A 17,013-nucleotide genomic window follows, 5' to 3' on the forward strand; every position below is an offset into this window, starting at 1 on the left:
TCATTGAGAATATGACAGACTTGCATCTATGCATAGTAGTTTTATAGTGCTAGAATATTGGATCAAGAAACTTCTTTTACTCTGTTTTTCTTTGTTGCTTTATATCCTGTTTTTCTTGGAAGGAAAATAACCAGAAATAAGTACCAAAGGGGGGGATAGCAAGACAAGAAACTTTCTAGTTTACCATTTCAAGTGAAGTTCAAGACCATTCCCTGTCAGTGTTAAATATTTCTCATACTGCTTTCTTTTGGAGTGCCTGAATTTCTGAAAAGAGCTGTTACTGAGTTGCATATGTCAACTGGTATTGAATAACTCCTGTTATTGATTGGAAATGGCAGAAGAAAAACTCCAGATAAGCACAGTCTTTAGGCTGCAAGACTTGGGGTGAGGTGACAGGAGTTCTGGCTTTGTAGCCTTTTTAGCTTTAAGTTTTGTGGAGGTTGATTGTTTATGATATAGAAAATGAACAAAATTTTCTAACTTAGAAAAGTTTTTGTGTTTGTGTCTCAAAGGTCAAACTCTGGGGGAAGTAATTAAGTTAGATATTGGTGAACCTCACAGGAAAGTCTGGGGCAAAAGCCCTACTGATTCAGTTCTGAGGATCCTCGGAGAAGCAGAGCTGCAGCTGCAAACTGACATACTTGAGGAACAAGATGAGATAAATGGTAAGCACAGTGGGTAATTATCTGCACTCCAAGTGTAGTGACAATTTATCTACTGAGAAAAATTTTGAAGTAATAGAAGCATATTCTTATATTCTCTCTTGCTTTCTGCTTCTGGGTGTTGCCTCAGTTCTGAATGTAAGCACAAGCTGATACTGGAGGACACAAAATATTTCAAACTCAGTGAAGTGGTAAGAAATTAACCAGGGTGTGCTGAAAGGAAAGGATCTTCATTTTGCTGAAAAGTCTTAAACTTTGCCTTTTAATAGAAACAATCCTATTTTTTTTCAAGGACGTCATCATCTGAATATTGCATTATATGCTTCCTATAACCTTGTTGGCAGCATGTGGCTTACCATATCAGTTGATTTTTTTTTTTCCCCTGGTCAACTGCTGCCCTTCATTCTTTCTAAGGAAAAAAGGAGTTAAATTTATTCCAGATATAAACTTGTACTAATGATAATGTAACATATGAAATTTCTAGCTTTCTTCTTTATAATAGATGTACTAAAAGCATGCAAACTTTTTCTTTGTGTTTTCCTTTAAAGAAACAGAATTTCCTAACTTACCTTATTAACCAGTGTAGTTTATTACCCAAATACAGTGAAGCACTGTTTAAATAATAGATTCATTTTCTATTAGGTACAGCAGAACTTCTTGAAGGAGGTCATCAGTCTTCATCAGAGGAGAAGAAAGAGAAGGCTTTTTCTCCTGTTGGAGCTCAGTCTGCAGTAGAAGTTGGTGTTACCAAGTCTGTCACGACTGTACCAGAAGAGTCTCAAAGAACTGAACCCACCCTGGTACAGAGCAAACCTATTATGCTGGATGGTAACTCATTTCATCAGTAATTCTACTTAAAATCTGTTTATTGAGTGCAATAAGTGAAGTAATGACCCTGTTTACTTTTATATCTTCCCATAAATAATACGCAGTTTTTTATTAAGGCATTTTAGGTAGGATCAGGTGCTTTCTATGCCTGTTTGTAATCTGTTCAGTAATGTATTTAGTAAATTTCCAGAAAAATTTTTTGTGTGCTTGTAGAAAACTTGAGTACAAGTAGAATTCTGAAGTGCTTCAAATTTTTTGTTAATTTGGTGGGGTTTTGGTTTGTTTCTCGCCAACAATTGTACTGGAATCTTTTCCGCTATATGATACCAGCATCTTTTTGATCTCTGGGGGCATGTTACTGAGGTTTTTAGAATTCACAGTTCATTGGAGCTTTGAGATGCTCTTCTGGTATCAGACAAAATGCAAAACTTTTAGCTCTGAGATCACAAAACTTCTGCTGTTGCTGCAAAATGCAGAAAATCATTACAGCTAAAGGATTTAAGTGTAATCTTAAAAAGTGTATTCCCCCATCTTTTTGCTTGGTTGGGATTCATTTTTAATAAGAGAAATAACTGTTTTGTTTTAGAGCCTGATGATTTGGAAGCGGAGGTACTGGAAGAAGTGGAAGATAAAATGCACCAGAGTAAGGAGAATAAGGAGTTTCCTTGCACTGTCAATGAAGTGTGGGTAAAAGAGAAAGAGGATACGTAAGTACTCTCTACTGATCTCTCTCTCCAATTCAAAATTGAGCTTTAACTGAGTTTTATTTGGATATGTCAGTTAAAATCACACTTAGTTAAAGCTTCATTGCTTGCTGCTGTGTTAGTTTTCGTGCACTTGATGACTTATATAGACTAATGACCATTTTTTACATGGTATTTCCCCTTGATGTGATGTGGTATAATAGGGCACAACCTGACGGAATGAATGAGGCGGCTTCAGAGAAAGCAGAGCTCAACATGGTGCAACCACAAAAGGAAGCTCCAGGAGGTCAGTGCAAGTCTCAGGTTCCATGGCTTGGCTGTGTAGGGTGCTTGAGGCATCCCTTCTCATTTCATTAACCCCCAAAAGAGCAAGTTTTTGTTTGCTTCTTTGGTTCTTACTTCTAAAAAGGACATTTCTGGAAGATTAGGAAGATGAATTGTGGACATTATGTTTGCCACTTTGGAGGAAAACATGTTACAAGAAAGTTACACTGTATATAAATGAACGGGACAGTGGCTCATAATTATAAATGTTAACTTTCTCAGTGTTGCAGCTTTTTCAAATGACTGTTTAGGATGTTATGAGATCTAATTATTTACTTATTCAAAGTGTTGCTTTGTTTCTGAACATCTCAAATTAATACTGAGCTGCAGCTCAATGTCATAAGTGGCTCCTAATGACAATCTTTTATCTTTATTGCATAGAAGAATTGCTTGTTCTTGGAAGTCTGGGAAGTAACTTCAGAAAAAACATGGTCAATACTGCCAAATATCATTTGTGTTACTCTTGCATCTAGTTAATGGTGGCTTAAGCAAACTGGATAGTTTTTTTTTTTTTTCCCGTTTGGGCAAATTATATTGAGATAACTTCAAAGAACTCTAGTATAAGGTGATAAGCAACAAGTGAAAATAGATGACACAGTATCAGACATGGACTGGAAAATGGGCAAACAGAAGGCCTGAGAACAGAAAAAGCTATAGCTGGGGTTGTATATTCTCCAAAAGTTAAAATGAGAAAATTTCACATTTTAATCATATTTACTAAAACAATAAAAAATATTTTAATACTTTTAAAGTGCTATCTACTTTTCCCTCTAATTGTATAGCAGAAATTAAGTTAGGTGTATTTACAGTAGTTACGTTTTCTTAAGTATCTTGGTGTTTTAATCAAGTTAAATTTGTAACAGACTTTCTTTTGCCACATCAGAAACTTGTTCCAGTGACTCTCAGCAAGCTGAACCCTTATTCCAGAGGGTAATACAGCCAGCAGCTGTACCAACAGCCTCACCAGTTCTGTCAGCTCAGTCTTCACAGGAAGAGTCTTTTGTACCTCGTTCACGTTCTATATCGCCAGCAAGAAATAAAGGCAAAAGTTCTCTGTTGATTGGACTCTCTACAGGACTTTTTGATGCAAACGACCCAAAGGCAAGTTTAAAAAACTACAAAGAAATACGTTTTTGTTCTATAGTATTATTCTTACTTTCTTAATGAAGTTGAATGAGGCCAGAACAGATGGCACAACTCTTTCAGCAGGTGTTTTTATTTGTCTAGCTGTGTCTGCCCTGTAGTTCAACTGCACTGTGCTCATGGTATCAGCAACACTCATGCAGCAGTGTAAGTTTCTGGTTTCACCATTCAGCATTCTATGTTCCAGGTGTTAATGGAAGAATTCCATCCTTTCTCTGAGACATTACTGAGGGAGTTCATGAAGACATTCCTAACTTGCCCTGTCTGCTTTCTCCCTTTTGTGCAGTTCTTTAGAATTATCACTACCTTTCCATCATAAACAATTGCTGAACAGGGCAGCAAAGATACCTTGTCACTTGTGCCAACCAAGTGATTTTTTTGCCTGTAGGATTTAATCTACTAGCACAGCTTCTGGCTATGAAGCAGGAAGCCTGAAGAACAGTGAAATGTCATTTTAGTGTTTTGTAAACTCAAACTGTCTTTAATATTGTTACCAAGCAGACCTTCTATTGCCTTTGTAGATGTTGAGAACATGTTCACTCCCAGATCTTTACAAACTGTACAGAACTTTAGTTGATGTTCCCAGTGTAGCGGATGTGCAGCATCAACACAATCTTGAAATAGATGACACGGAAGATGAGCAAGCCAAAGAAGGACCCTCTGACTCTGAGGATATGTGAGTGTATCAAGTTTATCAAGTATTTTAACAGGCATCTTAGATGAAGAATGTTTATGGTAAACACTAACTGTTATACACACTATACCAGCATGGAATTTTTACCCAGGTTTTAAAAATTTTGTATTGAATCAACATTTACTTTAAGTGTTGTTCTAGAGAACTGAGGAGCTAATGGGGTATACTGCATATACTAGCTGTCTGAATTTCCTTCCCAAAATCTCTCTAAAGTGCTACTGTGTCTGGTGTCTACAACTTGCATTCTGCTCAAGCAACTCGAAGTTGATTGCTATTGCTCTTCTAGAAATAAAAATTTCTTGAATATTTCCTTTTTTACTATGTTCTGGGAATCTTGCTCATTTGTCTCCTCTACTGTTGTATTAGAATGTTCTTCAAGTCCCCCAAATTCTTTCAGGGGCTTCAAAATCTGACCCTGGAATTGTCTAACCCCCACGTCTTGGATAGTTCAGTGTATCTATTCTGATTAGAGCTAGATCTCTTTTTTGCTCCAGATACATTTTTATCTGGATTGAAAATGTTATATTGGCCAGGGTTCTGTAATAGTGCACGAATATAAAGATTTTGAAATTGCCTTACTAATTAAATTGAATTGAGGGCTTAACTCTATTTTTATGAGACTGTGGGCTATCTGTTTATTCCTTGTGTGTTGCATGATCCACTGGTATCAATGCAGTAGTCATGTGGGACTCGGGTCACAAATAGCTGGGGGAGGGAGGGTGGAGGGTGTCTCTTTTTTTTCTTTCCCCTGCAGCTGGGCTGGCTTTTCAGTTTGCTGCTTAACAAAAGAAATGAGCTCTTTCTACAGGTTTTGTCTTGCGAAGTATTAATTATATCAACTTTATACCACATTCCTTTAGTATGTTCGGAGAGACAGATACAGATTTGCAGGAGCTCCAGGATTCGATGGAACAGTTGCTTAGGGAGCAGCCTAGTGAGGAATTGAGTGAAGAAGAGGAGTCTACTTTAAAGGCTAATGCTGTGGAATGCATAACAAATGGTACTGAGCTGGATGAAGGAGATGAAAATAACCCCAGCAGTGAAAGTGCTCTTAATGAAGAATGGCAGTCAGGTATAATTTCTATTATACCTGTTTTATAAGTTATTTATTCATGTTAAAAATTCAGACACAGAATAATGTTTTAGCTTCATTAACTTACAATGAAGTAAAGCTCTAATTGATAGTTTTTCTACATAAGTTTTATAAAATCAGATAATATTCAGACTTTCTGAATGCTAAGGTCAGCATCTAAGCGACATTCCATGTTGCAAATTCAAGCTTGGCTGTTTATTGGGTAGTGCTGGTAAGTGCCTTTTTCTCTAACTTGTATAAAACTTGGCTTCAAGGAAGATCAAAGACAGAATGCATTGTATATCTTGAATAATTCATGGCTGTAAGTGTGAAAAAGAAATGGCAATTGACATGACTGGAGTATCTGGGATTCAGCTTAAATTATAGTTAAGTAATTTAACAGGTAATCAGAAGGAACATGAAATTATTCACCTTGTCCTTAGCCAAAATTAGGTATTAACACAGTCAGGCTAAAAGTGCAACAGATAAATTAATTAGTGCTTTGAGCATTTTGCATTAAATGTGCACAATGTCCCGAAGTCTCACTTCTGTATTTTAAATTCTGTAAAATTAAGTGCAATTAGAAATATAGTTAAGAAAAGATGCAGAAAATCAGTAACACATCTAAAACAAAGCTTTTGTGTAATTTTTATTGAAGAAAATTTTCAACGAATTGAACATTAATAATACATTCCTGTAACTATTTTAAGGTAAAATAAACTTTGTTAATGTCTTTAGTTTTATGGAAGCGCTGATGCAATACAGCACATGCAATACTATCTGTATCTGTGATTCTGTTGCTGTTGCAAGTGCTAGTGTTTAATGCCAGTGTCCTACCTTCTAGATACTCCAGAAGAATTTCAAGTTTCATTGCTGGGGCAGGGAGGAAGGCAGGCCAGCCTTCAAAAGGGTAACAGATAGAATTTGAGACAAAACCTGCTCAAGGTCTAGATGTTAAATAGAAAATTAGAAATAACTTGGTGGTGTTTTAACCCATCTACAACTTTTCTTTTTATTTTAATGTTAATTTCTTACTGATTTGACTGTTGATACTTGAATGAAGGATGTGATTTGGTCAGGACTATACCTTACACTAGTCATATATAAGAATTGTAAGTAGTAGAGTTCAAATACTATGTCATGAAGTCTGTGATCTACCAGGTTGTAGTGTTTTAAGGTTTGATATTATATGCTCTGAAATGTATTAAGTTTTTCCCTGATAGACAAGTTCTCTCCAAATTTGAATGTTTATTTAAGAAAGTATTTTTTCTTGCATTTTACAATGAAATTTTACACAGAGATTCTGTCTTGTGTGTTTTAAAACATCCTTTTTGTTAGATTTGCCTAATGTTTTACTATTATAAACCTATTTTTAAGGTTTCTGTAGCCTAAGCAAAATTACCCTCATTTCTCTCCTGTATCTTATTGCACCACTTAATTTGCACTTATAAAAGAATAAGGAACTCTGTGGCTAAATTAGTACTAGGCTTTTTAGACTTTCTCCATGGAACAAGATGTATCTCAGGGCAGAAAGTAATGGATGGGTAACATGCATGTCCTTACTTTTTGCTGGAAGACAGCTGCTTCATTAAAGAAGTCCTTTCCCCTGTGTGGGACAGCTGCCACACCCTTCATGAGTTTCACCTCAGAAATTTATAGTGGTGGTATGGAACTTGACCTAGTTTGCTAACTGGAATTTTACTTTAAGACAATACTGTGTTTTCCTTCAGGCTGAATACCCCTATGGCTAATTGTCAGAGTGGGGATTTGGAGGGGGTAGCTGGATGCTTCCCATTTGGGATTTGGGATTTTTTCAAGAAAGGGACTATTCCTATTCTCTTGCGTATTGTCAGAACGTCTGCCAACATCATCCAGTGCTCCTGAGCTTACCTGTTTGGTTGCTTTTAAAGGATATTTGTTTTAGAGATTTAGACACAACATCAAGAATGTAGGAAAACTGAGGGGATTTTACTGTTGTTTTCTTTCTTTCTAGATAATAGTGATGGAGAGATTGCCAGTGAATGTGAAGAATGTGATAGTATCTTCAGCCATTTAGAAGAGTTGAGATATAACCTGGAACAGGAAATAGGCTTTGATAAATTAATTGAAGTTTATGAGAAAATAAAGGTTTGTGGAATGAACTCAAGTGGAAATATTTTAAGAAACAAGCACCTAGAACTGTTTGCTGTGCCAGTTAACTAATTTCTTTGTGTGACTAGAATAAAAGGGGAGTTTTATAGTCTTCTAAACTGTTTTGGCACACTAAAATATTAACAGAGAAGATGCCTGGCCACTGGGTTAAAGAGAAAAGCATTGGGTTATACCATGAATTGCATTTAATAAATTTGAACTATTTAATTTTATACCCATTTTACTTTTGGCAACATGGTTTGTTCTTTCCCCTAGTCTATACTTGAAGATGAAGATGAAAATATTGATATTTGTTCAACCATAGTTCAGACTGTTCTTGGAAATGAACACAAACACCTGTATGCCAAAATACTTCACCTTGTTATGGCAGATGGAGCCTACCAAGAAGGTAATCTCAATGTATCCTGGCAATTACGGCTTATCTTGTGTTCTTTCTTGGTCATATTCAATACAGGTTCCAATATACTTTTATATATATTATCATGCTATCACAGAATATACAACATATCTGTGCTTTGGTATATTGATTGGCTTTATTAATTAATTTTTTTTAACAAAGGGTGTTTTTATTCCTGTAACAAAATGTGGCAAACTTTGCTGACCGCTCTGACTTAACAGAATTTGCATGTAGAGTCAACTGTAACAATAATTGGCTTACAAAAGGTACAGTATAATTATTTAATTTCTGTAAAACAGTTTAGTTTCACAGATGGGAGAAAGGAAATCCAGCACAAAACTTGCAGAATCAAAACCAATTTTATCTTAAGAATTAATGAACTTTTAGCTAAAATAATTTTATGCTTTCTCTAATGTTACTTTTAATATGTTGCACCATCACTCCTTTTCTGAAAATTTCATGAAGCTCCTTATCCTATAATAAGCATTTTTCAAAAGACCTTGATGTGTGTGCACCATCCATCTGAGTTGGTGCATCTCAGTAATACATGAAAATAATTTATTTTGCTCTGGAGCCCTGCCCAGCTTAGCACAGGTTACAAGGCAGATGTTCCTCAATCTCTCAGAGTCACTCTTATGAACAACCCCTCAGACCACCATCAGTGAGGGGATGGTTTTGGTTTCTTCCATTTCTCTCATGTCAAAAATTTAACTGCTGTTACATACTTTTAGATTTCTAATGGCGAAAGTCTTCACTGGAGAGGGGAAAAAGAAGAAATTTAAAATTCTAATCAGTTTTATAGAAATCAGAAGCATCATATATTGGCTTTAGAAGTGTGTATAATGATCACCATTTAATGCATTTCAATCTTCAAAACAATATTCTAATGTATGTTAACCAATAAGTACCTTCTGCATCTTTTAAATTCTTTTACAAATGTGTTACATTGGCAGGGCAAGGTCAAGTAAGTGTAAGGCTTTCTATGACTTTTATATGTAAATACTTGGGGGAGGTGTCTTAAAACTAGTTATAAAAACATAATAATTTTTTTTAAATTCTAATCCAAATTACATTTTCCTGATTCTTTTTTTTCTGCTGATATAGAACTACTAGGTAAGAACAATCAGTTCCATGTTGTTTTCATGCTGTGTTAGAGAAGTATGACAGAGAAATGTCTGAAAATTATTTTTCAGGCACAATTTATTGATTTAATAACAGATTTAGAAAGATACATCGTAGTAGTTCATTTTTTGAGTGTCCAAAAGACTGGCAATGTAGAATAACAAGAAAATGGTTATTATAGTGTCACCATTTTCTTTTCTTGCTACTCTTAAGGATATTTTAAAACTAGTGCTAAAAGGCTTAAATGAAAATTTGCTGAAATGTTGGCATATAAATTATAAGCTGTTGTCTGAATGAATCCTATTAAAATGAGCTGACTTTCATCTTGCAAAATGCTGATTAACAAGTGGCTATTTTTATTAGATTCAGTTCTAATTCTGTATTTTACCAATCTGTGGTAGCATCCAAAAAATGATAAGAAAAAGTAATTCTACACATTTCAGACACTTCAATTAAAAAGTCCTATGCTAATAGGGGTGGAGAGAGGACAAGTGACAAATAGAAGGATCTTCATGAGCTTCTGTCTCAAAAGCCTTATACTTTTCAAATAAGAAATGTTGGGAGAAAATCCATTGCTCTTTCCTAAGAGGATTGTTCTAACTGAAGCAGGCCACTTGAGGTGCAGCTACCTTAAATTCATTAATTCAAGATGACATGATGTTCAATATTTGTGTGTAGTGCTTTAAGGCAGCTTGGTCATGGTCACCTCATTGGTGACAGACTTAGTGGATTCTTGTGTTATTGCTTACTGAATTGTGGTTTCTAGATTGTTTTGTAGCCCTAGCTTGGCTTGGCTACAAAAGTATGTCTCTCTCTTTTTCACACACTCTCCCCCTCTTCTATTTTTACAGGTAATGATGAATAAACTTGACTCAGGAAATTTATTAGTCCTTACTACGTATCAGTGACTGAAGTTTGCACAGCTGAACAACAAATCGTAGTGGAGAATGTAGCATGGGTCAGGAGAGGCAAGACTTCAAAAAAGAGTGTTGATTGTATGAAAGAGAGAAAACATGCCTTTTAAACTGAGATACCTTTAGAGTTCTCTTGTGTGGATTTGCATACGTGTTCCTTAAATATTCAGTGCCCAAATTTTAAAAAAACCCACAGCAACCAACCAACAACAACAAAATAAAATCGACAAAACTCAAAAACTTCAACAAATGAAATAAAAAAACCCAAATCTGTAACCTCTCAAAAAAAAAAAAAAAAAAAAAAAAGAGAGAGAGAGAGAGAAATAAGTAACTGTATATATTCTGATAAAAACTGAGACCTATAATTAAAACACAATTTCTGCCGTATGAACAGGTAGCTGGTATGGTAGAACAGTTGGAAGAATTACTGTTTTGTGGAAATACATCTAGCTATTTACTCATAATACTTCAAGTAGCTTTTCTTTGCACCTACACAAAGAAATTATTTTGTTTTTATTGACTCTCATGGTTGTATTTTAATAGTATCTTAATCTAGTGGTTCAGTTCAAGCATTTCACTTTTATTGTATTTTGAAACTGGAGGCTTCTGTGATATCTGAAATATCTTGGTGGTGTTTCTGAATCAGGGCAAACTGGTACATAAAAGTCCTCATTGAAATGTCTGGAGGGGCGTTGAGGTTGTAAAATCCATTTGGAGCTAGAATACTGTTTACCAAAATTTTTCTCCTTCTTTTTCTTCTTCTTCCCGTTTCCTATCCCCTTCCCAAAAATCCCACTTGTTTACCTCTCTTGAATTTTTGTAATCTGGTCAAAGATGATGTACTACACTGTTGAACTGAAGAGGGGAGGGAGTTTCCAGTTTGGCTTTGAAGTCTGAGTGTTCTGGTCGTTGCTCCAGCAGCCACAGGAGAAACTGAAACGTTGCAGCCACAAGTGCTGTGTAATACCTAATATCTTCTGGCTCCTGTATTGTATAGCTTGGTTTCCACCACCCTACAAGCAAAACCAGGTTTATTCTGACACACATTTCCTTGTTCCTTGTGTCAAAGCAGTACTATACAGGGTAGACATTAGGGATTCTGTTGTTTTCCAGTCATCATCTCTGCATCAGCTTTACCCATTACAGTAAGTCTCTTGTTATGAATTTGATAAACTGTCAAACTTATAAGTGCCCTACCAGAGAAAAATAGGTTGGTTTCTTTTTTTTTTTCAGCTACAACCAGTCATAATTTAAAACTGTCAAAAATTGCTTTTCCACAAAGTAAAAACAAGTATATATATATATATTATTTAAACTGTCAAAATATGTATATGATTTTTGTATAATTGTTTTATGGTGTCATTATTAAAATTTTGCTCACTGAAAAGTGTTAATTTTTTAGACGGATACCAAACTTACTCTAGTTCAGCAGTATCGTGGGAATCTGCGGTGAGAATTAAACTAATAATAATAATAATAAATTGCCTTTAATAGATTTTTCTTTATATCTTTATTTCTTCGATAAACACCTCTTACTTCTGATGAGAAACTGTGATCAATTGTTGAAAACAGCATTGGTTCTGGGCTATGCTGCCTCTCTTCTCATTCCCTTTCCTTTATTTCCTTTTTCTTAACTTCCCACAATAAACCTTTACCAGGCTTCTCTTCCATTCCACTTTTCACTGCATAATTTATTCAGAGATATGATCCTCATGAGCTATGTCACTCATGACATTCTGCAAATGTACCCTAAAGACACTATTAAAGAATGATTCTGAATTATTTTCCTTTTTCAGGTTTGAGTTTTCAAATTATGCCTTGCCCACCTTTTGGAGGAAGGGAGGACTCAAAACCTTTAGATTTAAAATAATATAGAATAACTATGGAAACAACAAAATATACAACTGGTATATTCTGTCCTGTATGGTTTTGAATCACCTTAAGGTGATACAGTCTTACTGGAGTTAAGGATTGGGCCGTGTTCACTTCCTTCAAATTGAAATCATACCATTATTGACAGTCTTCATTCCTTACGCTGGGTAATGAGCTGGTTTGAGCCGAATAGGTACAGAACTCTACCACGAGTGCTGATGCCTGAAGCCTTTTTTGAAGAACAAAGCCTGAAGAGGCCTGATGAGTGCCTATTTGAAGTTACTACTAGAAGAAACTTCAGAAAAATGTATTATCTGGTTGGGCAGCGTGAACCAAATCAGAGCGCAGGTTTTTCTGTGGTGTGGTAAGGGAATGGCTGATTTAACTCAAGTTCCAGTCTACCACATTCCTCATTCCTAACAGGGCTCGTCGTGCTCTTGAGAGATCTGCATTATTTATTAGTAATTCTTACTTCAGCTTTTACTGCTTCTGTGTCCCTCTTGCTCTCATTTGAGCATAAACGCTGTGTGTTTGCTCCATCACGCGTTCTCCACTCAGGTCGCCGTTCTGACACACTGTGGCTGCCGGCATTCCGTGGCAGGCGGGGCGGGGGTGTTGTGCCGGCCGGCAGCCGCCGGGTGGCAGCGCGGGCGGGCGCGGCGTCCCGGCCCCGCTCGGCTGGAACGCTCTGCGGGGGGACACGGCGGGGCCGGGCCGCGACAGGGATCCGTAAGGCCCTGCGGTTTATTTATTTCCTTGTACAAGGCCGTTTTCTGGAAATACACAATTCTTGATCTGCTTACAAATCTTTACGTTCTTTTTCCTGGAGGATAGGAGGATCATAGACTCAGAATATCCTGAGTCGGAAGGAACCTACAAGGATCGTAGAGTCCAACTCCTGGCCCTTAACAATCACACCATGTGCCTGAGAGCATTGTCCAAACACTCCTGGAACTCTGGCGGTCATGCTGGGGAGGCTGCTCCAGTGTCCAGCCTTCCTCTGGAGGAAGTACCTTTTTCTGATATCCAACCTAAACATCCCTGACACGACTTCAGGCCGTTCCCTCGGGTCACGGGTCACCACAGAGAAAAGATCAGTGTCTGCCCCCCCTCTTCTCCCCAGGAGGAAACTGTAACTGCAGTGGAGTCTCCTCCAGGCTGAATAGATCAAGTGATCTCAACTGTGCCTCATATGGCTTCATTTCATGGTCCTTCACCATTTTTGTAGCCCTGCTTTGGATGTTCTCTAGTAGCTTTATGGCATGGTATGTCCAGTTTCCACAAATTACTAGATGGAAATTTAAATAAAATATAAGACGTTTAGAACAGTTGAAATGCATGGTTGGGCTCTGTATAATCTTCCCCTCTTCCAGAGTCTGGGGTAGAAGCATGCCCCTGACTAAATTATTGATTTGACTTCTGTCTCCACTATAAGCACTACATTAGAGCTCAAATAAAGCTACACTCTACCTAATTTTATTAGCTGTGATTAACCAAAGGCATATATAGAAATGTAACTTTTCAATCCTTTTAAATATTTTTCTTTTCAAATAACTGCTTTCTCAAATCTTCTTTTACCATTTGTTCATTCATGAACCATGTAGACTCAAATTTAGCGTGAAATAGAAATCAGTGTTTACCATTTCTAAGCCATTTTTTGCCATTTCTTATCAAAGCAGTTTAAATGGACCAATTTTTATAGTTTAAGTAGTAGTTTTAAAACCCATAAAGAGCTTTCTTTAAATTAAATTTGTGTGTTAATGCAGTTCACCCTTCAGATGCATTTCCAAGCTGATATGTTTTCCAGCTGAGCTGATGGGTTCATCAATTCAAATTGTAGCACTTAAAATGGCTGGCTTGTGCAAGAGTCTCAAAAACACTTCTTCATCAAGTAAAGCCTTAACTGAGCTGCATCCACAAAGATATATTAATTTGCAGTTACTTATGAGATGTGTATGTATATATATATGTATGTGTGTGTATATATGAGTTCAGCTGCTGCTCCTAAATTGCTTGCCTTGAGCACCTCTGATCTGGTTCACTCTTCCAGATTTTATTTCCTGGACGTTTTTAAACCAAGATGGGATTTAGCCAATTCCATTCACTCTCTATAACATTACAGTTTAGAGAACTCACAGAGCCAAAGACTTGGAGAGTTTTTTCACATGAGCTGCACAACACAAGCTAAAGCCATGGGCAGGCTGCAGAGTGGGAAAGCTCCAGCGAGGTAGCATTTCCTTAGTTTCAGGATGGCTGTGATGGTTCTTTTGTAAGTCATCCCTGAGGTTGACTGTATCAAGTGTGAGGCTGGGGCGTTGTGTGATTCACTTCTGCTTGGCTGATGGATGTTCCCTTAGGGACTGTAGTCAGCCAGGAAAAAATACAGTTCAGATTTAAATAGGACTGTGGCTTGAGCTGATGCAGACATGCTCTGAAGAGAAGAGAACCAATCATACCCTAATTTTTGCTGTATCCTGCACACAGTCCTGACAGTAATCTCTCCCCTAAGGGGAAGGGATGAAGTATGCATTTTGGCTGTGTCCTTGATACAGAATAAAACTTCCCTAAATTCAAATTGTTTGCTAAAAGACTGTGGTTCTATCTCTCTTAAAAAATTTCAATCTCAAGCAATACTTCAAGGATGCCATACCTTTTTTTCTATTGCCTCCCCACATGAGCAATCAAATGTTCTTACTGTTCTTTGTTTTATTGCTATTCAACTATTCAGATTGGTTGTAGCAGCAACTACAGAGAAGTTTTGCAAAATTAAGGTATGTAGCTGTTTTCTGAAGTGATTGATTTGATATAGATACAGAAAGGACAGAAAACCTGAGGTGCCATTAATGATGACCCACAACTATGTTTACTGTGGAGCTCTACCAACTTGAGCCCTCCTTAAAACTGCTTTTTAACAATTGCTGTAGGTGTTTTATTTCCTCTAAATTTTGTTTCTTCCTTTGTATGGGTGTGTTTAAGAAAAGACTGGACATGACACTTACTGCCATGGCCTAGGTGACAATGGTGATCTCAGAGGTCTTTTCCAATATAATTTATTCTGGGAATCTGTAACAATTCTTGATAAAGATATCTGAGAGACAGAAATAAAATGCAACTAATTTGCCACAATTATAACACATTTAATTGATTCTTTCCCACTGACATCAGTTTTGATAGCTTACATAGTCATCTGGAGTATTTTAATCCTCTTCTTTAAACATTGTAAGAAGAACCTGAAAGAGTAAATCTATGACAGTCAAGCTTCTCAATAGAGTAAATTTGGACACAACATTGGACATAGTTTTATGTATTTTAATTATAAGAAATGTGAGTATACTTTATTTTTATACTCAGTAGTTTTAAGCCTTATTTAGTAGACTTTTGTTTATTGTTACATACGTGAGAATTATTTCAATGGCACTAAAATATCCCTGATGTGATTTTTAGCTTAGTAATACAGTACTTTTCTTCCAGCTGTAGAAAAGCCTGATTGCTCTAGGCTATATATCCAGTCCCACTGTGGCCTTTAGTACATCAGTTCGTGATCACAATGTCCTGAATAACTTAACTCACTTTATTCACTTAATACTGCTTTGTCACATTTCCTGAGGCAACCACTATTGCTTTCTCTACACTGGATAATCCTCTTTGTCCAGAAACTTCAGCAAATTCTGACTCCACAGACTATGAGGTCAAACATTGCCAGGTGGGAAAGGAAGCACAGTTCAGTCCTGGCCCACAACCTTTGTTAACCATGCAGTGATACTGTAGTAACTGCCTTGCTCGGATCATTAATGGCAGACTTTCCACCACAACCCTGGTCTAGCTGTACAAAACAGTAGTGGAGCATGGATGAGCACTGTCATAAGGCCTCCTTCCTCACAGTACAATTAAAGAAAGCTTGAGTCAGGTCCCATTGTGATTTGTTAAGCTTCTCCTGTTCACCACAGTCTGTTCTTTCCCTCTGCTGATGATTATCAGGACCAGCAGAAGGAAATGTTCGCCCACCCTCAAGCTTGGGCACGAAGCAGAGCGTCATTGATTAAACTGCTGAGAAGATGGGTGTGAGCCAAGGCACCAGACTCTGAGCTGCAGTTGGTGAGGATATGAACACATCTTCCATTCTGCTTATTCTGCCACAGTGAACATAATCTCCATCAGAAGGATGGGATATAACAGATGGAGCTATAACTTAAACCACTTTGTAACAGTTCCTAAAGCTCATCTGTCAAGGATGGTGCCAGACTGCTTGTGCAGTGTTAGTAAGAGAAATTTATGTGTGAACATACAATTTGAAATAGGCTAGCTGAGGAGCAAAATCTGTGTAGCCTATGGTGCTTTTCTTGCATTAATCAAGTTATAATGTATTTACTTAGCACTATTTTTGTTTTCACTTGCTGGCAAAATCCCCACAGATGTTCTATTCTGCCTTAGAGCAGTTAAAAAGGTGAGAAATGTATAACTGAAATAATTTACTAATTGTGTAATTTCCTTGCTTATCACGCAATAACCCATGGAGGCTTGTTAGAGGATCACAGTAATCCATAGTATGACACATGTCAGATCACTTCCTACAGTCACTAGCTTTAACAAAGCGATCTATGACACTTAAACTCAGGTACTTTCAGCTGGAATTCAGGAGACTGGCAAGCCTGTAAGATGTGGGGTGTTCCCTATCCCTCCATTCTGCATTTATGTCTTAGTAGTGTCTGCGGGTGAAGAATATGCTGCTCACAGCTACACTGATGGTCATGGAAATTGCAGGTACCTTGTTTCTGGAAATCTTGATGCTTTTGCATCCTTAGGGAACTGTATTTTCTTGCCATAGGATAACAGAGAGGTCAGAAGGTTTTGTGATCGTTGGCCAGAAGACTGTGTAGAATAACAGAGTGAACTGGGGGAAAAATGCACTGAAAGCATCTGGGAGGTTTCGTGCATACTAGACAATATATTCTATACTAATTTTCTGTGGCTAAGTTTACTGTTACTGAGGCCTAGAAGTAGCCAAATAAAACAGCAGGGAAGCCTTTTCTATATTTCTTGCCTCCATTTCTCACTAACATTTTTACATTTGCTCACTCTCTCTTCCAAGGGAAGCTGAGGGGAAAGTGCCGAGTACAGCACTAATGACAT

At 37.1% G+C, this 17,013-nt stretch overlaps 1 protein-coding gene across 2 annotated transcripts in view; it reads left to right on the top strand.

Moving 5' to 3' along the window:
* The window catches only part of NEK1 (NIMA related kinase 1), a 44,270-nt gene extending 32,762 nt beyond the window's left edge, over positions 1 to 11,508 (top strand). Inside the window, exons 25-34 of one of the 2 annotated variants that reach the window (XM_066317608.1) lie at positions 513 to 665; positions 1,305 to 1,490; positions 2,077 to 2,197; positions 2,398 to 2,480; positions 3,402 to 3,619; positions 4,183 to 4,337; positions 5,216 to 5,427; positions 7,421 to 7,554; positions 7,834 to 7,966; positions 9,949 to 11,508. In XM_066317608.1, the coding sequence (XP_066173705.1) occupies positions 513 to 665; positions 1,305 to 1,490; positions 2,077 to 2,197; positions 2,398 to 2,480; positions 3,402 to 3,619; positions 4,183 to 4,337; positions 5,216 to 5,427; positions 7,421 to 7,554; positions 7,834 to 7,966; positions 9,949 to 9,962 (1,409 nt within the window). In that variant the 3' untranslated portion in view covers positions 9,963 to 11,508. Of the gene's footprint in view, positions 1 to 512; positions 666 to 792; positions 854 to 1,304; positions 1,491 to 2,076; positions 2,198 to 2,397; positions 2,481 to 3,401; positions 3,620 to 4,182; positions 4,338 to 5,215; positions 5,428 to 7,420; positions 7,555 to 7,833; positions 7,967 to 9,948 lie in introns of those variants that run through there. The other variant, XM_066317609.1, reaches the window with a different exon arrangement.
* The last annotated feature ends 5,505 nt before the right edge of the window (positions 11,509 to 17,013 follow it).

Source organism: Sylvia atricapilla, chromosome 4 (genome assembly GCF_009819655.1).
Source record: "Sylvia atricapilla isolate bSylAtr1 chromosome 4, bSylAtr1.pri, whole genome shotgun sequence".
NCBI classification, from domain to species: Eukaryota; Metazoa; Chordata; class Aves; order Passeriformes; family Sylviidae; genus Sylvia; species Sylvia atricapilla.